This window comes from Hemicordylus capensis, chromosome 7 (genome assembly GCF_027244095.1).
Source record: "Hemicordylus capensis ecotype Gifberg chromosome 7, rHemCap1.1.pri, whole genome shotgun sequence".
In the NCBI taxonomy this organism is placed as follows: domain Eukaryota; kingdom Metazoa; phylum Chordata; class Lepidosauria; order Squamata; family Cordylidae; genus Hemicordylus; species Hemicordylus capensis.
Genome location: NC_069663.1, coordinates 34,621,766 through 34,643,996, shown reverse-complemented (window position 1 = coordinate 34,643,996; position 22,231 = coordinate 34,621,766). Strand labels below are relative to the sequence as shown.

At 47.0% G+C, this 22,231-nt stretch overlaps 1 protein-coding gene across 1 annotated transcript in view; it reads left to right on the top strand.

Moving 5' to 3' along the window:
- Positions 1-22,231, top strand: part of NFYC (nuclear transcription factor Y subunit gamma) — a 56,897-nt gene that overhangs the window by 22,746 nt on the left and 11,920 nt on the right. The window contains exons 2-5 of the mRNA XM_053267149.1: positions 7,390-7,502; positions 16,314-16,385; positions 17,402-17,515; positions 20,073-20,168. Of these exons, the coding sequence (XP_053123124.1) occupies positions 7,398-7,502; positions 16,314-16,385; positions 17,402-17,515; positions 20,073-20,168 (387 nt within the window). The 5' untranslated portion in view covers positions 7,390-7,397. The remainder of the gene's footprint in view (positions 1-7,389; positions 7,503-16,313; positions 16,386-17,401; positions 17,516-20,072; positions 20,169-22,231) is intronic.

Here is a 22,231-nt window from a genome sequence, read left to right as displayed (position 1 = left end):
TGTGTGTGTGTGTGCTGGGTTTCCTAGAGTCATCATGAAAGAGGGGAAATTCGTCTTCCTCATTTCTTATGCTCCAGATGTATTGTTGGGCGTCTTCTCTTGAGTCACTGACTTCATATCTTTTTCTGTTGTCATTCTTACTTTTTCCCCCCAAATGTGTAGACCACCCTAAACTTCCATGTCTGTTATTAATGGTGTATGTATTTTTAAAAAATATTTTTTTGGTCCAGCAGTGGTTTGATCCTTTAAATTTTGTAAGGGAGTTCATTATATTTGAGGTGGCTTGTAAGTGAAGCTGGATGTGAACATTTTCCCCGCAACTGACTGGGAAGCTAGATTGCCTCTCTTCTTCCCCCAGCCGCCCTTCCCACCCACCCGCCCTTCCCACCCACCCGCATGCTACAGAGGCTAAGCAGATTAGGATGGACAACAGATTTTGAGAGGAGAGAGAAACCTTGGTAAAAAGGGTATATTGCCTTTTGAGTGAATTATACCGGTGTTTGGAAGAGGAAACCCTGGTCTAGTGCTACTGTGGCTAGTATTGAGAGATCAGTTACATAAGAGACTCCTGGCAGGACAGAGCAGATTTTGAGAATTAGTTTGTGTCCATAAATCCATACTTGACTAATCATACAGGAAAGCAAATAGGCAGACATACATTTCAGTTTCTAATGCTATCGAATGTCTCTAAGCATCTGAAGACAAACAATGTGAATAGTTAAAGATTTAAATTTCTCTTGGTGAACTTTATGTTGGGGGTGTGTGCTTTGTTGTGAGAGAAATGCCTAAATCAGTGACTTTCAGACCTTCTGTCTTCGAGGAGTAGGGGTGTGCACCGTCTGTTTGCGGCGATTCAGTCCAAATTTGGACCAAATCACCACTCAGTGAGCCAGTTCAGTCAACTCGATAGGCTTGACAAGTCGAAACCACTCGAAACAGCCTGGTTTGTGGTGAACTGGTTTGATTGTGAACCAGTTCTGCACATCCCTATCAAGGAATCCTTCCCGTATCAATTTGCTGAGAAACCTCAAAATTGCAGCATGTTGCCAAAGGTCAGGAGGATGGGAGCATATTCTAAGGCTACTTGAGTCACTGGCCAAGATTTCTAAGTCCTGTGAGAACTGAAAGTATGCCCTAAAACAGGGGTAAGCAACTTTTGACACTCCAGCTTTGTTGAACTACAACTCCCATCATTCCCAGCCACAGTAGACTGTGGCTGAGGATGATTGGCGTTGTAGTCCAACATAGCTGTTGCTCCAGAGATTGCTTGCCCCTGCACTAAAATACAACAGTTTCCCTGCACTGAAGATCGTTGGTGGTGGCCAAGCCACCTTTAAGCTTGTCGGTCATAAATGATCTTCTCCCTGAAGCATGTTTTCCAAGGAATCCTCGAGTTCTTCGCCTGAACACAGTTGAAAGCCACTTCCTTAATTAAATGGCTGCAAAATCAAATATTAATAAGTTTTCTTGGAAATCAGGTGTTCTATTCTGGAATAATCTCCCTTAAACAATGAATATTAGTAGATTAATCGCCTATTAATCAGAGTAAAATCAGTTTCTGAAGGATGGCTTTCAGGGATTCTGTGGGGTTTTGTGTACATCATGGCTGCCGCCACATCCTTGACAGGAGATTGCATGAGCATGCAAAAATTTGCCATGAGCAGGCTGGCTGCATAAGAAACACAATGCAGGTCTTCTGCTCTGCTGCACGAAGTGGTGTCGTGCAGGAGTGTGTTTTGGTCGCTCTGCAGAGAGAGGCATAACGTGAATTGGCCATTGGGACTGGAACGTGATTCTTCCCCATGTAAGACCATCTACAAAGCAACGTTATGAGGTGTCACAGTTGAGTGGCAGACATTGGGTGACTTGGTTTGCTTGTGGTCTGCTGCAAAGTAGATTATGTCCCCACTTGTGCCCTGCTGGTGGTGGCGGGACCTGCATTTATGGCAGGGGATAGGACACTGGCTCTGGTCTCCAACTCCCCAGGAATTTTAAAAACTTGGAATAAAGAAATGGCAAGTATGTGTGCATATGTGACTGCTTAATTTGCATAACTTGCGACTGTGGCCTTTATGCATTCCTGGAGAGGGCAGGTTGGGCTCCAGTGTTCTATGCCTTCGACATGTTGCATTTGGACTACTGCAATGCCCTCTTTATGGGGCTGCCCTTGAAGAGTATCCGGAAACATCATGGATTCCGGAGTTCTCACTGGTTCAGTTGTATGGGAGCATATCACTCCCATCCTTAAAGAGCTGCACGGTCTGCCTGCTTGTTTGTCAGCCCCATTCAAGGTGCTGGTGATTACCTTTAAGGCCCTCAGCTGCTTTGGCCCCAAGTATCTGAAGGGCCACCTCTTCTTTCCCTGGTGGTAGGAGAGCCTCAGAACGGGTTGTGGAGTGTGCATGCTCGAGACAGAACTGGACATGTGACTCTTTGTAGGCGTAGCTGCCTTCCAGTTCCAGTTCTGTCTCGCTCGGGACTAGACTGCCTTTGAGAGAGCTCTGTTTTGTTGGCAAGTTTCTCTGGTCTGTGATCCTCCTGTTTGCTTCTCCGTTTACCTATATTCCTCAGCTTGATTCTCGGTACTTACTTTGTGTGTTCCGCTTGCTTTTCTTCTCCTTTCCGAATTGTGCGAGGGGCGGAAGAGAGTCCGATCTGCATTTGGCGCTAAAATTGAGAACAAAAATGTATCTTTTTACTGCATAATTTTTTTGTTAGCCGCCCTGGGAATTCTGTATGGTAAGGTGGGATGCAAGCATAAATAATATCATTAGGATTGTCGAAAAACTGCCTATTTCAGTTGATTATATTTAAATAAGTTCTTACCAAAAAAAAAACCAGAGAGGCTGCAAGAAGTATTTTCCCAAGATTCAAGGAACACACTGCCACTTGCTGAATAGTCTTTACTTAAAATACTCAAATGCATTTAACACCAGCCTTTAGAAAACTCAACCAGCCCTCGCTGACTCTGGATCTTTTCACATGCTTTACCAGCAGAATCATTCTTCAGGGTTGTATTGGCAAACTCAACGACCAATAATTTTTCTACCGTAGAATTATCTAGCACTATGATTTCCCCCCGCCCCAGGAAGTTGCCATTTTACACAGCATGCACCAAGGCCACATAATTGTGCCTGCACTGTCCTGTTTTATGGAGGCGGAAAAAGTAGACATTTCTTGCTCCTCCCCTCTCTCTGCCTGAGAAAAGACCAAAATAAAACCTTCGGCACACAATGGAGCATAAGTCAGTGGGAATTGTACCCGCTTATGTCAGAATTGTTCTTGGCCTTGAGCCATTTCCCACTACACAGAGAGATTGTGTGTATTCAGACTTAAAATAAAGCAGCCTGTAGTTTCCCTCCCCTCTCCTCAAATGCGGAAGGATCTATTTAACATAGCCTGTTCAAAAGGCAGCTTTGGAATTACTTCCCCGGAGAATATTAAGCAGACTCGAAGAATTCTTGGCCGGCCCTGGTTTTTGTCCCCATTGAAAGCCAGCAGTCGCTCCCCTCTTGGATTTCCCTCGCCAGGAGTGGAGAAAGTGGTCCCATGGAGGCGAGAGGGTATGTGTTACCCTTCAGGAGATCCTCTCCCCAATAGGCCAGGGGAGCCTTCCCTGGCCTTCTGCTTCTTCGTGGCTGAGAAGCCAGGCCTCTCCTTAAGAGCTCGCTGGTCCTGTAGCTCTTCCTTTTCTTTGCATTATTTATTTTCCTTTGTTTTGATTCCCCTGCCCTCCAGACTTGACGTGTGCTTCACAGTTTGGGGAGGGAGTGTATGCCTCTTGGGCCCAGTACCCACAGAGCCCAGACTTCCTACAGGACGACCTTTCCAGGAAACATGGCCCCAACCTTCTGAAGGGCCAGGTGGCAGCAGTCCTCCTAGAGCAGGGGGTTCCCAACCTGTGGTACTCCCAGATGTGGCTGAACTACAACTCCCATCATACCCTGTCCTAGACCGCCTGAAGTCTGCCATCCCTTTGACCACCCACACGCCTGGTGGTTCTTAGAGTGGGGGTGCCTCGCAGCTTCCTAGATGGAGTTTGAATTGCATTTTCACCCTTCTTATAGGTCCACCTCTTGAACCTCTGGCCATGCTGCTAATGGAGCTCTTCCTTAAGGCAGCCTTCCTGGTGATCATCCTCATTAGCTAGATGGCTTTTGGAGCTGGGGGTTCTTTGCTTTTCTCCAGAGACACAGAAGAGGATCTGCAGAAGATTCCTCTCATGGGAGAGACTCTCAGTCTGGGCACTGTTCTCCTGTGTTCCAGAGGTAATGAATGCCTTCCTGCCACCATGGGAGGAAGAAGGGATTTTCTTACCAGCCATTTCTGTACTTGGGGAGACGAGGACATTCTTTCGCCTCTTCAATTTCAACTGAAGTTGGCTTGACCTTCTAGACTAGAATAGGAGGACAAATAGGTAGGGACTTGTGTGATTCCCCCCCGCCCCCCCACCGCCTCTCTCTGGGGTTGTCTTGTGCTGTTAGGTTAACTATCCTGCCAAGTTGTTAACTCCCCCCCACACTTTGGATTCAGTTCTTCCTTTTACCAATCTGGTCCAGGAGCTAGAAGGGCTCCCAGTCATAGGCTGCTGCTCCAGGATCATGCCCATTCTGACAAGGATGTCATCACAGATGCTACCAAGTTTCTAACAGGCTTAGTGCTACCCCAGAGTAGGACCCCCCCCTCGCTTTGGAAGCTGTCTCAGAAGGACATTTTTTCTTAGCAGGTCTTGAAGCGCATTCCTTTTGTCTGGGCATAGGAGTTCCCCCAGTCTCTTCATCACTGCTTTCCAGGTTAGCTGTGTTTCCAAACAATAAGGCTTGTGAGTGGGTCTGGACTTTCAAGTTCACAGCACTCCAGTCAGAGTATTTCAAAACAAGGGAGGAATTGTTATTGATAAAAGAACACGGAAGAAAGGTGTTATGAGTCGCAAAAGAGAATAAAAGGTGAACTTAATCTACTTTAATGCTGCATTGGGTAGCTAGGACTTGGCTGCTTCGGGAATATTTCAAAATACATCTAAACTAATGACTGCAGAGTTTCCCCCAGATAAGATGCATCTCACAAGTATCTGACGTGGGGCAGAAGTATGAATTGCTGCCATTTTGCTCTTATTAAAAGGCGACTTTCAAAATACCATGTTTGTGGGTGGATTTTTCCTTTGTGGACCCTGGGCCAATGCTGTTGGCAGGTTTAGCCTGGCTATCACATACAGGTTCAGATCAGCCAATGGAAAAACTGGCTTTGAAGCTGGTGCTCTTGGTGTAATTCAAAGGCACCTTAGCCCAGGAGACGGAAACTGACGCTGCCTAGGTCTAGTGAGGTGGATATATAGCACTAGTTTTCCAGACACTGAAGTCTGTCTTGTAGTAAGGGATGGGGGGTCTTGGACACATGGCCTGACTTCTACTGGATCAGATCATGTGCAGAGCCCCTTAGGATCCAAGTGGGCTTGGATGTGGCCATTGCATAGGCATGGGAAGTGTATCACCTGGCCCTGATGGGTGGCAATATCCTGAAAGATATAATAAACAGGGATTTACAGAGAGAGTTTCTTTTTCTTTCTGCTTCTGTAATGCATAAGGCCCATTGTAGTTGAAGCTGTTCTGGTATGTAGCTAGCATTTTTCATAGCACTGTAGGGCTGCTCGGAGGTTGCACTTCAGTACTTGCATTTGACGGGGGCGGGGGGAACCATGTGGAAGAGTTCTGTATGTCTTAGATTTGCAAAGAGGCAAATCTGCTAATTTGCTAACTTGGCAAAGAGGCACCTTTTAAGGTGGTGATTCTCTTTATTTAGCAGGGGGAGAGTAACTGGCCCTATCCACCTCCAGCACAGTACCTCCAGTGATTGTTGCTGGTGTCTGTCTGACGTTGCTTTTTAGATTGTGAGCCCTTTGGGGACAGGGTTCTGTCTTATTTATTTATTATTTCTCAGTGTAAACTGCCCTGAGCAGTTTTTGGAAGGGTGGTATAGAAATCTAATAAATAATAATAATAATTCTGATACAATTTTGCCTAAACTTCTGGTGTGTGTGTGTGTGTGTGTGTGTGTGTGAAAATGTATATTCTGGGGGGTGTGTGTGTGTGTGTGTGAGTGAATCATCGGGTCCTCTAAAGCAGCATTTGGAAAATACCCTTGTTTTTCTCTCTTCCTCCATCCCGGTTCTCAATATCCCGGTCCTTGCTATGGAGTATGGTGCTGCTGTAACTGAGCCCTCTGCAGCCCCTTATAACCTATCCCTTCCCTGGGATAGGCACACTTTTCTCCCCTGAACTGAAACGTGACAAGATTTTGTTCTAGGATGTGTAAGAGCAAGTGTCGGCTGGCCTCAGAGGACCTCCTTCCCTGCTCCTTGGCCTGCCTCTCTGTTCTGTATGCCCCTGCATGGAAAAAGGCAAGCCCGGGCTCATGCCAATGGGTAGCTGCCTCTGAGCTTGGACAGTTTCACTGCCTCTGTATAGGAGAAGTGATGGGACGATCCAATCGCAGCTAAAGCAAAGAGGCAGCAGACTTGCCCTTCTGCCCACCCCACCAGAGGCTGATTGGGAGGAGGGTGAGGGAAGAGCAAGGAATCAGAGTGGTAGGTATTCTGGACTAACTGGAGTCTTCTAGTTTCGCAGGGCATAAAGCATTAATTCCTACACTGTAGCACAACTATGATCCCACCCCACTTTAAAAAACCCCCAATCTCACATGTATGTATGTTTGTTTAACATATTTTTATACCGCCCAAGGAACGGAGGGAGGGAGCTGGTTAAGCTTCCTTGAGGAGACAGTTCTGAAGCAAAAATGGAGAAAGTTTCACTACAACAGGTTTTGCTTTGTGAAAGGAAAAGACACTGAACAGCATCTCCTCCGACAACTTGAGTTGAGTGCAAAAAGGTTCATGTAGGAGATATTCCCTAAAAATGCTGCTTGGTTGCAGATGGAGAACACATTCTTAGATACTTCAGACACTGTGCAAAGAAATAGAATCCACTTTGAAAATTGCTGGACAAGTCCAGCCTTTTTTTTTCTTTTCGAGACTCTGAAGCAGGGCTGAACGAGTTTGGCACTCCTGCAGATGTTGGCCTACAACTCCCATAATCCTTCAGTACTGGCTGCTGTGGTTGGGTGTGATGCAAGTTGTAGTCCAAAAACAGCTGGAAGGGCGAAGTCGTGCAGAGTCCTTCAGTCTGAAGGAATAATGCCGGCGATGATGATGGGCGGGGGAAGGTAGGTGAGGGAGAACCTCTTCAGTTTTCAGATACTATTGAAAGTGTGTGCCTGAGTATGAGAGAGATACATGCGCACACATGCTCATCTTGAAGGCCATGTGTGGGAATTCTGCCGCTTTCCAAACCTGATCTTGCTTCCAGTTCTAACATGTCTCTGGTTTCTTTCCAGTTTCCAGAATGTCCACAGATGGAGGCTTTGGTGCAGGGAGCAACAGCGATGCCCAGCAATGCCTTCAGTCTTTCTGGCCTCGGGTCATGGAGGAGATCCGGAACCTAACAGTGGTAAGATCTGCCTCTTTGATAATGTTGCAAAACTTTGAAGTGGTGTGTGAGGCAGGAGTGGGCAATCTTGGCCCTCCAGCTGCTGTTGAACTACAACTCCCATCATGCCCAGCCACAACTTACTGTAATTGGGGATGATGGGAGTTATAGTTCAACAACAGCTGGAGGGCCAAGATTGCCCACTCCTGGAAGAGTTAAAATAGTCCAGTGTTTGTAGACCTCTTCCTCATGCACTGCCCAGAGCCGTTGGATGGTTCATTGTAAAAATGTAATAATAAATACTGGTAATAAAAATAATAGCTGAATCTAAAAATACGGAGGATGCAGGAATCAGGCCTCCAAACTTTCTGGTGACTATGGATTTGTGAGTCTCCTCATGTACAGGCGGATGAGAAATCAACTCAGAGCCTCCTTTTTCGAAGCAGAGAATGTTTAGAAATTCTGCCTCCTTTGTTTGTGAACTTGCATTCTTATAGACAGTCAGAGGTGTACTGAACTGTGTGTGTGCAAGCCACAATGCTTGGCTTGTTGAATTCCACCAGCATTTAGCTCAATTCACTGTTGAACCAAATGTACAGAAATGCATTTTGGGACATGTCCTATGACAGAGGTAACAGTAAGAAACATCTAGGTCCAAGTTTAAAAATGGATTTTATAGCCTTGAATTTGGAAAAAAGGCATACACAGTTGGCTGAGTGGAATCTGACTTTCCATAGTTTTCCATTCCCAACCCTGTCCCACCCTCATATGGCCTAGAATCCCACAGAGCCTAATAGGACCTCTCTCTTTATTATTATTCCCCTGAAAATCTGTTCCCTATGGCAGCTTCCTTATTTAGGAGGTGTTATGATGTCCTCTCACTGCAACACAAGTTAAAAGTAGACATTCCTGCTGTGGACTAATGGAATGCCCCCATTTTTAAAAAGGAATCCTGCGATACCGAACGATGCAATGCTGACAGTGCTCAATACAATGCAGATTCCAACACCAGAAGTACAGTACATTGCCAGTGAGCATCTGTCTGCTCTGCAGAAAGCATGGGTCAGCTTCACATCCAGGGAAATGCAAGGGGAGATCTTTTCTGGCTTCTCTCTCACATCCGTGGTCTGCGTCCTTCATGTGTTTTACTTGTTTGTTTGCTTGCTTAATTTATTGGAGACCATAACAAAAATGCTCAAGGCTGTTTAGCAACATTCAGAGTTGAAACAAAGTCTGAAACACTCTGCTAAAAGTCAGGCATTTTTGATGGCAATAAACACGAAGGCCAACAAGATGTCGGCTTAAAAGCCAGGATAATGAGACCTATCTGCCTGGAAAAGCAGAATATGAAAAAGAACTTTAAGCCTCGATGCAACCTGGCCGGCCTCTACTGAGATTCTGTTCTGCACTGTGGCTGCCACCCCTGGGAAGCCCTGCCGGGATGTTCACCAGTCATTCCTTTCTGTGTAGAGATGCCCATCTCCAGTCTGGAGTGCACAGATTGGGATCTATGGGTAGAAGCACTCCTTCAGGAAATCTGGAGGAGGAGACCAACTAGGAGCCTGGAAAACCTCCTTTAATTTGTCTCTTGTAAATTTAATTTGTCAAATTTAATTTGTCCCGATTTAGTGAGTTGACTTAAATCAGATTGATTTAAAATTGCTTTGCAGAAGGACTCTATTCTAATGATTGAGATCACAATTTAAATCACTAGTCAGGCAGATGCCATTTAAACATCATTTTCAAGTAAAAGGACATTCTTGTTGTCTAATATAACCTAAATATATATTCAAGAGATAGATGTAGGTTTTACTTTTAGAAGATAGGTACACATTTCTCATAATGCTGTTTCATCTGGGCAACCAGGCATTGCATTTCTTTGACACTGGCCAGATTTTGCATGCATGCCTGTCTTACCCAGAGGTATAGGAACGTGATTAAAATATTCCCAAACTGGGTCTCTTTTACAGCCTGCTGCCATGATTGGTCTTTCCGTCCTACAGTGGAGGAAACATGCAGAAAACATTTCCTCAGGACTGTGTGAATATGTTCGGTTCACTTTCTCTTCCTCTCTCCTATCCCTTGCATTTATATCCAGACTCCTTCTCCTTGCTCAGATCTACTTCATCCCTCCAAATCCTCTATTTACTGACCATTTGCACTTTGAGAGAGAGAGAGAAAGAAAGAGAGAGAGAGAGAGAGGAGAAGAGAGTGGGGTGGGGGTGGGGGGCAAGGGCTTGACTGTGTGTGTTCTGCATGTACACGTGCTTCCATAATAGGATAGATCAGGTTACCTCTCATCCCCATATACTGCTGTTAACATGCTCATATAATGTAATTAGACGTTACAATTAATATCCCTAATGAAATCTTTGATCTAGTTTTTTAAAATGAATTTTTAAAAATTAAAATCTGATTCAAACAAATGGTGTTAAAACTTTTTTTTTTAAACGCATCCATTTTTTATCAACCTTGTTACCCACTCAGAAACAGACATATGAGTGAGGGGGCTTGGGCAAAATCATCAGAGGCCAGGGAGGAGAAGCTGTGGATCAGATTATTTTAAAAGGGGATTAGACAGAATTATGAAAGATGAGCCATTGCTAAACTAATGCTCACGATGTATATGAATACTGGTGGCAAACAGTTGGGGTGTGTGTGTGCGCGCTTCCTGCTTGTGGACTTCCTGGTGGAAGCACGTGGCACGTCACTGCTGGAATCGATGGACCCAATGGTCTAGGTCTTGCTATTATGTTCTAGATTTGGGGATCCCAACCTTTTAAAAACAAATGTACCCCTTCTGTCTCAATTTTTCACCTACAGTACCCCATAGAGGTGCTTGGTTATAGTGTGTGAATGTGTACACAAATTTAAACGTTAGTTATGATACAGGCTACTCCAGTCACTGGCTTGCATCAGGACTCAGTTACCCAGGAGTGCCCCCCTCCCAGTGTGTTCCCTCCAATGGGGATTACCAGATGCTGTTGACTACAGCGCCCAGAATCCCCAGCCGCTATGGTTTTTGCTTGGGGATTATGGGAGTTGTAGTCCACAACATCTGGGAATCCCTCATAGAGGGAACAATGCCCCCACCCACCCCCATTGAAATTAATGGGACAAGTTTACTTGTGCTATTAATTTCAACAGAAGTACTTGCTGCTAATTCTCTGAAGCTTTTCAGTCAGGCTGAAGGGAGGGATACACTGAGCAAACAGTCGGGGTGTGTGTGTGTGTGCAGAGGCTGCCTGCTTTGGACACATCACTGAGGACACATCAGCATCAAACCGGCCATCCTCCGATGGGGGAGGTTGCAGAGTGGGGAGGTAGGAGAGCTCTGCACACCCCCTGAGAGCCCTTCAAGTACCTCTAGAGGTAACAAGTACTCCCTGTTGGGGCTCCTGTTCTAGATTTAAGAGATAGGATTTGGCCCATTGGCCTGAGGTTTTGTGCCCCTTACACACAAGTGTAGAATCTGAGCTTCTTCAAAGTTTCTGTGAGATAATGCGATGTCATCTAATTTCGGTTCACAAGAAAGAAGAGTTAAGGACTGTCTTTTAAGTCTTTCCTGCCCAACAGGCACATCATTTTGTCAAATGTTGCTTAAAATGGTTATGAGGGGACTACAAATGAGGAATGGAAATTTTAGTCCTGTTCTTTGTGCAACATCGAGAATATGTTGAGCTATTTTACTTTGAACTTTTATGTTTGTAATTGTGTTTAAAAAATTTGGTTTGTTTTAATGTTCTAAACCGCCTAGAGGCTTGATTAGTGGGCGTTATACAAATATGCTAAATAAATAATAGCTCCTCCTCCTGAGCAACTTGCTTTTCCACTGTGTTACAATACTTAGTTCTCCAAACCAGCCTGCTAAGGGCCACCTTTGGGAGGCAGGTGGAGAAATCTTGAAGCATTAAACCCAGAATGAATTGCTCCAACCCCGCCGCGTCCGGAGCCCTGGCATGCAGGAGTTGCAGGCTTGAGATTTCAGCTCTGCATGGTAAAGACTCTTATTCTGCAGCTCACCAAGAAAGGGGCAGTGTTTGATTTTGAGCACTCTGGTCACGTGAATCAATTTATTGTGCTGCGAGTGAACAAAATGTTGAATGTCAAGCCATAACCCTTCTGCCCGAGTGGAAATTTTAATAGGGACTGTGGGGAAAAGATAATGGCAAAAAAGGCCTCTGCAGCTCCCCTGCTTGTAATCAGTGCTGAAATTATGTCTTGTATAGACAATCCACGGAATGCTGTCTGTCTGTGCAAATATAAATCCTCTGCGTGGCCTGTATACAGCAATTAGTGGGAACACAAAACGTTCAGGTTTCCTGCTGTGTGAGGCGTCCTAGGTGTCTGTTGTTGGGCTTCCCTCGCACATCGGCTCTGTACGTGGTGCACGTAGCCATGAAGGACATTGTCGATACTGTCAGTATCGATAGTGTCTTTCATGGCTGATCTGATTGGAGAGAGTGACAAAGGGAACACCTTTTTGCAATTGTCATTGATGAATGGTTTTCAGGTGTTCCAGTTGGGGAAGCCCTCCCTTCACTTCAGCCATGGAATCTCTGTATGTTGTGGAGGATTCCAGGACACGTGTTAAGAACATAACAGCCCTGCTGGATCAGGCCCAAGGAAGCCCATCTAGTCCAGCATCCTGTTTCCCACAATGGCCCACTAGATGCCGCTGGAAGCCACAGGCAGGAGTTGAGGGCATGCCCTCTCTCCTGCTGCTACTCCCCTGCAACTGGTATTCAGAGGCATCCTGCCTTTGAGGCTGGAGGTGGCCTGTAGCCCTCCAACTAGTAGCCGACGATAGACTTTTCCTCCATGAAATTATCCAAACCCCTCTCAAAGCCATCGAGGTTGTTGGCTGTCACCACATCTTGTGGCAGAGAATTCTACAAGTTCATTATGTGTCTTGTGAGAAAGTACTTCCGTTTGCTGGATCTAGATTTCCTGACAGTCTAGAACTGCTGTTCCTTGTAACGGGGATTCCCCGATGTTGACTCCAACTCCCGTGTCTGGTTCATGCCGCAGGTTGGCGTGGCTTCTGGACTCTTGGTCTCATCCCTTGTGAACCGAGTGCATACTCTGGAGCACACCCTGTACTTCCTTAGAAGTGTGCCGTTGAGTCAGTGTCAACTCCTGGCGACCACAGAGCCCTGTGGCTGTCTTTGGTAGAATACAGGCGGGGTTGACCATTGCCATCTCCCACGCAGTATGAGATGATGCCTTTCAGCATATTTCCTCACTGCTGCCTGACACGGGAAACATACCAGCGGGGATTTGAACCGGCAACCTCTGGCTTGCTAATCAAGTCACTTTCCTGCTGCGCCATTACCTTACAGCTGTGTATTTCCAGGGCAGGTCATTAGTGGTGAGCAAGCTGACCTTCTGAAGGGGTTTGGTACCATCACTGATCTTCTCATGGAAGAAGATCTGGTCGGTGTCAAAAGGCTGCTGGGAGGCCCAGGACAGCAATTTTCACACTGCGCTCTGAACGGCGCTGAGGTTCCAGCTTTAGAGGAACCTCAGTTCCATTCAGAGCACAGTGTGAAAATTGCTGTCCTGGGCCTCTCAGCAGCCTTTTGACACCGACCAGGTGTTCTTCCATGCTCTAGAACAGTGTTCTTCGTTGTAAGGCCCGGGGGCCAGTGGCAGCCCCCATCAACACGAAGTGCAGCCCCCTGGCCTGTTGTTTGTGAAGCTTCAGCCAAAGCCGGCTACTCTGCGCAATCCCCCGGCAGCCTGCAGAGATGACCATTTTTTAGCATGCAGTGCTGCACTTCCAGCGCTGGGGGGATCCTTTCAGGGGGATGGAGCCCTCTTGAGCCCCTGCACCATCTTGGAAGGTGTGCACAGAGTGCTGGGAAGTGAAGCCCTTTTCGGCACTTGCTCTTAAGAGAGGGCTCCGTATCTCTTAAAGGCCCCCCACACAGCACTGAGAGAAACGCAGTTGGAAATGGCTCCTACACTGAAGGGTTTTTGTCCAAGTGACCCTTGCTTGAAAAAGAGTGAAGATCATTGCCCTAAAAAACAGTGAGAAAGTAGTATTTGCACTCTGCACACTATCTCAGTAATCTCTCCAGCAGCTAGTCCAATAATGTTGGACTAGCAGTATTCCCATCTGAGTGATAGGGATCCAAGGCGGAGAAATGGTAGCCTGTAATTGTGGTCAGGTGAAAGGTAAGGTAAAACTGCCCTGCAGTTGTGGTAAGGTGAGACTGAAACCAGGGGTTTTCCACAGCTTTTTACCAATTGATGTATTTTTTATTATTGTGCTAATAATAATAATAATAATAATAATAATAATAATAATATGCACAATATTTATTGTGCACAATAATAATAATTTTATTATTGAGCACAATATTATTGTATTATGCTCATGTATAGAAGTAGTCAGTTCATTGTTGAAACTACTGGTCGTAACTCAAAACTAAAAAGCTAAAACAAAACCCAGTATACAATAAAATTCAGCAAATCATGACACAGTATTAGTTAAGCTGAGACCAGCACTACAGATGTAAATTTCTTTCCAAGTTTAAAGGAAAGCAAGACAAACATGGCAGCTTGATAGCTAACATATCGGATCGCATCTGAAAGAAGATAAATCAGGCATTCCACCACATCTGAGCCATTGAAGTTGCCTATAATTTGTCGCAATATTTTTCCCCCTAATCACATCATAGAGGGGACAGTAAAAGACATAGTGTATAATATCCTCTACTTGGCCAGCATCACAGGGGCAGAGGTGCTGTTGCACTGGAAGTTTACAAAATCTCCCTTCGAGATGTGCCGTGGGCATGGGTTGGAAGTGTAAGGTTGTGAAAGCCTTGCTCAGTGATACGTGGGTAAGATCAACCAGGTACTGTGGGAAACCTTTATCTTTCTTATAATAGCAGTACCAAATTGAAAACCTTGCTTTGCTCACGTGGTCCCTTCCCATAGATCAGGCCTTGACAAAAAAAAAAAATGGTGGGGGGGAAACTGGGAGCCAGCCTAGAAATTTAGGAACAAGACACTGAACATGTGACAGAGGTACTGGATTTAATGATGGACATTGAGGGGAGAGGGAAAATGGGCTTCTCGTTGTCCTCTATACAAGTAACAGAACATAAACAGGGTTGCTGGGACAAAGACTTTATTAAGTAGTTCTGCATCTGAATAGCCTAGTTTAGATGCCACAACTAAATTTCTAGGTGCCATGGCTCCCTGGCGCTTGGGAGTTGTCTAGCCCTTCCATAGATATTCTTGGTGTTGGTTCTTCCCATCCTCTGGGGACGTAGCTTGATATACTTATCATGGCTATTAGTCGGCCGTGTTCTTTGGTGATTATTGTTACCTTTCTAATCTACATGAGGCTGCCGGGTGAAGTCATCCAAAGCTTTGGCATTAGGTGACATTGTATGCTGTGGGTTTTTTTAATCGAAGCATCCAGGAGCTTGGAACCATTATGTGCTTGAGCGGCGGCGGCGGTGGTGGTGGGGAGGAGGAGGAGGAATCCCACACTCTTAGGGAGGCACTTCTTGCCTGCTTTGGATGGCAAGCAGGTTTGCCATTTTGAGTGTGCTTCTGGACTGGACAGGGGCTGTGGTTAGGAGCAGTCTTGAGAAGATGTCTAATTTATCTCCTGTGCCCCTTTTGTGAAGAACAAGAATTGGGTCTCCATTATTCATGCTGTTCTAACCTAGAGGGTTGGCTGCTAGAGCCTGTTCTTTCAGGGCTTGAGGGGGGTTTGGGGAACATGCAGTGCCCCCGCAACCTGTACTGTGGCAAGTGAACTGCTGTCATTTTAGCTTCTGGGCCCAGCTCAGAGTGCTGTGTTGTCCTTTAAAGCTGGTCGCTCACCCTAGGCCTTGCCAGTCTTAGAGATTGGCTGTCTGTTGTGATTGACACTTGAATTCCTGCTTAAAAACCTTTCTTAGGAAGTGGATACGAGCTGGAAGATGGAGCAGAGATCCTAGTGGCTCTGAGTTTGTGGAATGCATTGCCTCTTGAGCCTTGGAAATGCTTGTCCTTGCTGACCTTTTGCGGGGGGAACCACAAAGCAGGCTTAATTTTTAGGGTGTCTGGAGCTGAATTTGCCTGTCTGGAGTAATTCCTGTATTGTGGGTTCTAAGAAATCAAGTGCACTCCTTCCAGTTACAGCCAGTCCATCTTTGGCACATCACAGCTTCAGAGTTGGTTCAGGCCTTAAAGATTGTGGTGTTTACCTAATCTGGGGGGAAACGAGCCAAGGAATCGTCGCCCCAAGCTTGTTTAGCTTGATGTTGGCCAGCATGCATTCTAATGAGTTTCAGTTCTTTGCACACCCTTGGTTGAACATGCATGAAAGTTCACTACAATGTATTTAGTCATAACCATTTTTTCTTTGCAATTACCTGTGGAGATCTTGACTGTATCACAGCAGCCAGCCCATGCCGCTTATAGCTAGGGTGGCGGCGGCAGTGAAGCGCTTGGCACAAATGTCATCGTGTGTTCAGAGCGTTAAAGTGGGACCATGGAGACCTGGGCTCAGCCACTAAACTTACTGAGCCTGTGCTGAGCAAGTCCTTTTACCCTGCCTCCCAGGGTGAGCATGAGGGTGAGCGGCAGAGGGGACCATATGTGTCCTCCTTGAAAGGAGGTTGGGATGAAAATGTGGTTGAGTAGGTAAGTGGAGTGTAACTTGGGGAAACAGCTGCAATGCCAGGTCTATGCCAGCTTGTGCCCGTTTGGAGGTTTTTGTGTGGATGCAATTATGTCCCCCTGTTTCTCCTCCACCCCACCCCCGTTTGCTGAACAGTGTGTTCTAGGGCTGGGACCAAGCCTATTCTTTCCTGTTGATTTTTGCAGAAAGACTTCAGAGTTCAGGAACTTCCACTGGCACGCATTAAGAAGATAATGAAACTAGATGAAGATGTGAAGGTAAATCTCAGTTGCACAAGGGTTCTCACGCTTGGGTCACCTGGTGGTGTTGGACAAAAGCTTCCTTCATCCCTGGGAGACGATAGGAATCCAACCATCTTTAGGTACTCGTGTTTGGTCCCCAAACGTTTCACTCCTGCTCTAGCAGAACGTTTGATCCTGTGTAGAGCTAATGAAGGCATTCTGCGCTCGTTTGATTTATTATCGAACTGCTTCCCTGGAGGGTGCCTTTCTGTTACCAGCTTCCAGAGAGCGTGCGGTCTGGAATGCACTTAAAGGTAAAGTGTGCCATAGAGTCGGTGTCTACTCCTGGCGATCACAGATCCCTGTGGATGTCTTTGGTAGAATACAGGAGGGGTTTACAATTGCCATCCTCCCGCGCAGTATGAGATGATGCCTTTCAGCATCTTCCTGTTTCACTGCTACCCAATATTGGTGTTTTCTATAGTCTGGGAAACATACCAGCAGGGATTCATACCAGCAACCTCTGGCTTGCTAGTCAAGTCATTTTCCCACTGTACATGTTCTTAGCCAAGGATTAAAAGGCGGCACCAGAAGTCTCACTAACTTCAGCTTGTGCTCGTGCCTTGCCAAAAATGAGGGTGGTCTGTTATTTTAGGGGTGGACTCGCGATGCCGAACATTGATAACTGGGTCCTATCTGGCACTGAAGACCTCTTCACGCCAGAGGTCTTGAATGGCACCTGTTGTAGGCCAGTGCGTCAACTGGCATCTTGTCCCTTCCTCGGGAACAGCTAGATAATTTGTTCCCTCCTCCTAATATCTTAGTTGCATGAAGTCAGTGTTTAAGTTGTCAGTGGGCTTACCAGTGTGACAACTAAAGCAGTTGCACCTTTGATGCCTGCTTTCTCCAGGGAGGGAAGGAAGTCTGGCGCAGGGAGCCCTCTCCTTTGGAGTTGGGAGGCAGGGATGGCGTGGCGAATCTCTGGGGCAGCCCCCAAAGGCAATCCAGTCTGCCTTGCCCATTGACAGCCGCTGAACTTCCTTTCCTTGCAGATGATCAGTGCAGAAGCACCGGTGCTGTTTGCCAAAGCTGCTCAGATATTCATCACAGAGCTGACGTTACGGGCCTGGATCCACACCGAGGACAACAAGCGTCGGACCTTGCAGGTAATGGGGCACTTGTTTCAAAGTTCCGTCAAGCTCCAGGGCATCTCCTTGGCTGTGTGAATATTCTTTGGGTGGGGTGCCAGTCAACTTGTGTGTGAGAATGCCTGGCCACCGCTCCTGCTTTGTTTCAAGGCAGTGACAAGAGGGGTTGGCTTGCAGCAGAGACACAACAGGCAGACACTGGACCCTCCCCGCAGCTGCTGCATTCCTTCTGCAGCCGCGGCCTCCTCTCCATTCTTCCCTTCTCCTCCCCCTGCTGGAGTCTCACACTCTGTTTTCATGGCAGATCTACTCCGGCACCCTGGCCAGAGGGAGAGGGCAGCGAGGGCGGTGGAGAGTTGCCAGTGGAACTGGGCATTTGCTACTGTAGACGGCCAGTAGTTCCGTCGTTTGGCATTTTCAGTAGTTGCACATCCCAGGAACCTCCTGTAGAGTCCTGGGCAGGCGCTTGAAAAAGTCAGAAAAAGCTTGAAGGACATAAACCAGGAAACGCCCCCCTCCTCGAAATTCTCACACAACTCCCTCTTGCAATTAATCATATAGTGACTGTGAATTGTTTCCTATGACATTTACACATATAAATGTAATAGAAAATTATAAATGTACATTTCTGTTACATGTATATCTCACCTTTGTTTGATGATGGACTGCCTGGCAACATACAGGTAGACCTGGTTATCCATTCACTTTCCATGGAGAACGAGATCTTAGGTCAGTGTCAGTTGGGGGGGGGGGCGGTTCCCGGAGGACAAAAAAGGCAAAAGCCCAATAAAAAGACATAAATTGAGGAATAACGTACCGTGCCATGCTGTGCAGGTCTCCATCTGTCCAGTAATGCCCCCCACACCCCCAATTGTGTGGATTTTCTGCACACAAAAATTGGGGCAGGGGAGAGAAATGAATACACAGGACGCAGGCACAAAAAGTTGGAAAGAGCCACAAAATGTCTCCAGCATCCAGGAACCGCAGATGGGCAAATTTTAACCCTTTTTAAATCGGTGAATAATGAGGCCAAATGCATGTGGCCCAACTGCGGGTGCCTGGCCCATAGTTTCTAGTCTCCCCTCTAGGCACTGACCAGACATGTACCTGCTTAGCTTTGGGAAGGTGGCTGCATCCTATTCCTTGAGACTGTTCATTAGATTAGCAGTCCACCAGTGCTCCCTGTAAGAGGGACTTGCAGATGTTGCCTGCAACTCCCATAATTCCCAGCCACAATGGCCTTTGGCGGGGGATTATGGGAGTTGTGGTCAGCAACATCTGGGGATCCCTGCAGTCCAGTGGTCTAGAAGAACCTCCTGAGCAGGCATGCAGAGGGGACGTCTGGCAACAAAATCATCAGCCTGAGTTTTTTTGCAAGCTCCATAAAGTTGTAGAGGTTAAAGAGGTATCTGCGCTGGTGGTTGTTTTTTTTTAATTTGGCAGATGGCATCATTTTATGCCTAAACTATTTTTCCCCTCTTAAATGGCTTTTCCCAGTTGATGGGTAGAATTGCTCTTGGAAGTATTTGGAGGAAGCTGCAGCAGCAGAACGTAGTGGGCCCGAGGGCCTAAAAGCATTTTCTCTTTCCCAGGAGTCACATTATTGTGTTCTTGCTGGAAGGCAAGAAGGCTACTCTGTGCTGGGCAGAAAGCTAGTTAAAAATCCAGCAGCACATCTTTGGTGCCTGAGTAGCCAAGGACCGAAGGCTTTTGCAACCCTGGCATCCCACTTCTCCATGGAAGTCTGTTATTCGGAGCATGCAGTGCCAGGGACTGAGGGGGCACACACATTTATTTTAACCACAGAAGCTCTGTCCAGTGGACACCTCATCCTGTCCTCTTCTGGTTTCACAGAAGCCTTCACAGTGCCACGATAGCAATAGCAATAGCACTTACATTTATATACCGCTCTATAGCCGGAGCTCTCTAAGCGGTTTACAATTATTTAGCATATTAGCGATGCCTTTGCCTTTCCAAGATGAGCACTAGAGCTGAGGATTAGCAAGAGTTCTTTGCTAGAACACTTTGCTAGAGTTGAGGACTAGCAACTTGGTATAGGGAGAAAATGTGAACATTATGCATCTTCCTTGATGAAGCTATGATCTCATGGAATATGTCTAGTTAAAAGGTAGTCAGCTAGTGGTGCTGGCGATATTGCTCCCTTATGAGCCACCTACGGAATTCATCTTCGTAATCAGTTGCCATGAAATAGCTTGTAATCAGTTGCCATGTTCGTAATCGGTTTCCATGAAGCAGCTGGCATGGGTGGACTTCAAATTAAACTCCCGTGATATTGAGTGGCTGCAAAGCTCTTCACATTTCTTAAGTTGTGTAGTATTGCAAGGTGTACCGATTGACTTTGTAGAATTATGACTGAGCAACTGGGGACTGTGCAAATAACTTTTCCCATGCAGTTCTTCTTACTGCTTCTGGTTGGTCGGGGTTTGATTCTTCTTCCACTTGCCCTCCCAGTTGCTTGCTAATCCAGGCGAGGCCAACTTCCAAGAGCAAGCAGAGAGGCCAGTGTTGGGTTCCCAGCTCTTCATGTGGTCTTGCTTTCTCATCCTTGTTCCAGAGAAATGACATTGCCATGGCCATCACCAAGTTTGACCAGTTTGACTTTCTCATTGATATCGTTCCGAGGGATGAGCTGAAGCCTCCCAAGCGCCAGGTGAGTCTGAAGGAGAGTTTGTTGTTCTCATTCCCTGCACTTGCTAAAACTAGGGCTGAGCTGAAAGATGGGGGACAGCAGATGGGGAGATTGCTTTCCCCATTGAAAGGTGGGCCTCCCCAGAGTTTGTAACCCCCCACCCCCGAAATCACTGCAAAGGGGATTAAAGTTGATCTCTGAAAAGGTGTTTTTTTTTTTTTACCCTTTCATTCCTGCTTGGCTAGGGCCACCTATGTGACCAGGAAACATTGCACTCCTTTTAGATTGGCTGTTTGGGTGGGATCCTTCTGTGAACAGGAAGGCTGCCCAGGAGAGAAATGGTGGCGGTGGCGGCAGGTTGGAAGAACAACCTGGCAATGCAAAGTCATGGGCGTTATTTGTGGTAGGAAAGGTCTTTGGGATTACTTCAGCCTGCCCAAACATTTTAGGGAGGCCCTGAAATACCTTTGATCCAAAGAATGAATACTTGCTGTGGCCCTGGCTAAAATAGTGCCAACGCCACACTTCTACACAGTAGAGCTTAAAGTGCAGTACAGTGGGTTCTGTATGTATGCCTGGGATGAATGGAGCGTGCCATTTCCTACGCAGCAGAGGTCCTGGTTAGGAGGACTTGCCTCTTTCCCCAGGCCCCCCAGATATGCTCCGTGTCCTCGATGTTCTCCTTCAGCCTCCATTCCAAACTGATTCACCAGCCAGAGGATGGAGGGCCAGCTCTTTTCTCCCAGGGAGAACCCCAGGTCAAGGGCCAGGCCAGCCTGTCCCCAGCCATCAGCTGGAGAAGGAGCCGTGGTAGAGAGAGCTGGCTTCCCCACCCCCAGCCAGTTGAGGACTCTGGGATTGCCAAAGTGAGGGGAAGGATGCTGTTCAGAAGATCAAGGCTACTCCAGGGGTTACGGCTCCACAAATGGGTTGCTCTGAACGGTGGTGCTGGCCATGGGCACTTTGTCCTGTCTCCGAGTTCCAGTCACTATGGCTGATAAATTACCTTTAAGATGATGGTGGCCGGCAACCAGGCACCCTCAAGCAGACCTGCTCCTGTGCTGTGTTCTCGTTCCCTCCCTCCATCTTGAGTGGTTCTGTGCTCGTGAGCCAGAGGTCAGTGGATGGGCATGGTCTGAGGCCATGGGGGCCTAGGCATGGAGTCAGTGTGTGTGCGTGCACACGCGTATACATACATATATGCACGCGCACACGTGCATTGGAACATAGGAAGGTGCCATATACAGAGTCAGGCCATAAGTCCATCTAGCTCAGTATTGTCTTAGGACCTAGACGCATTGCAGCCTACGAATGGGGAGAGTGGTTGCGTGGAGATCTCTGTCCCACTGACCCAAATGCCTGCTGGAGTTGACATCCTCCCTTTTGTGGCGGGAGCAGCTGACTCTCGCAGCTTGAGCTGGGCTCTGCCTTTTGTCCAGGGTCTTGCTTGGATTGCCAGCTGTACTTCATGTGTCTTATTCTTTGAAACCCTTGGTTTTTCTGTCATGTCAGTGTGACAAATGGTGTTCTGGTGCCTTTGAGAGGGGTAATTGAATGTTTGAGGAGTCGTGCAAAGCAGCGTGCAGATTGATTAGAAGTGCTGAGCAACCCCCCACCGGTGCCATCTACAATTGGGTACTTGATTACCTGCACAGCAGGCTCCCGTTGCATAAGCAGCCGCCCGCGCACGATGCTTTTGGTTTCTGCCAGGTGCTTGCGTGTCCGGCCGATGAGTGGAAGGCTCCAAATTCAGTCACCCAAGTCCAGGGGTTGCTTAACGCTTGTGTAAAATGATGCCTTGTGGCTGACCGTTGGAGATCTTGTGGGGGGGGGGAAGGGGGAGAAGGCTGATGGCATTTTCCTTGCAGCTTTCTGGGCTTTTCGTTGGGGCTGGCGCTTGACTGGTCCAAACCTTGGCCAGGTATTCAGACCGCAACACTGAAGAGGGCGAAGGATGCTAATTGCAGAGCAGCCCTCTTCTGGAAGACTCCAGTTCCGCCTAGAAGCAATCCAGAGTGGCGCCCCAGATTCTGTGGAGACTCCACCTTCTCCCACAGCCAGGCAGGAATTGGTCTCGCCTGCCC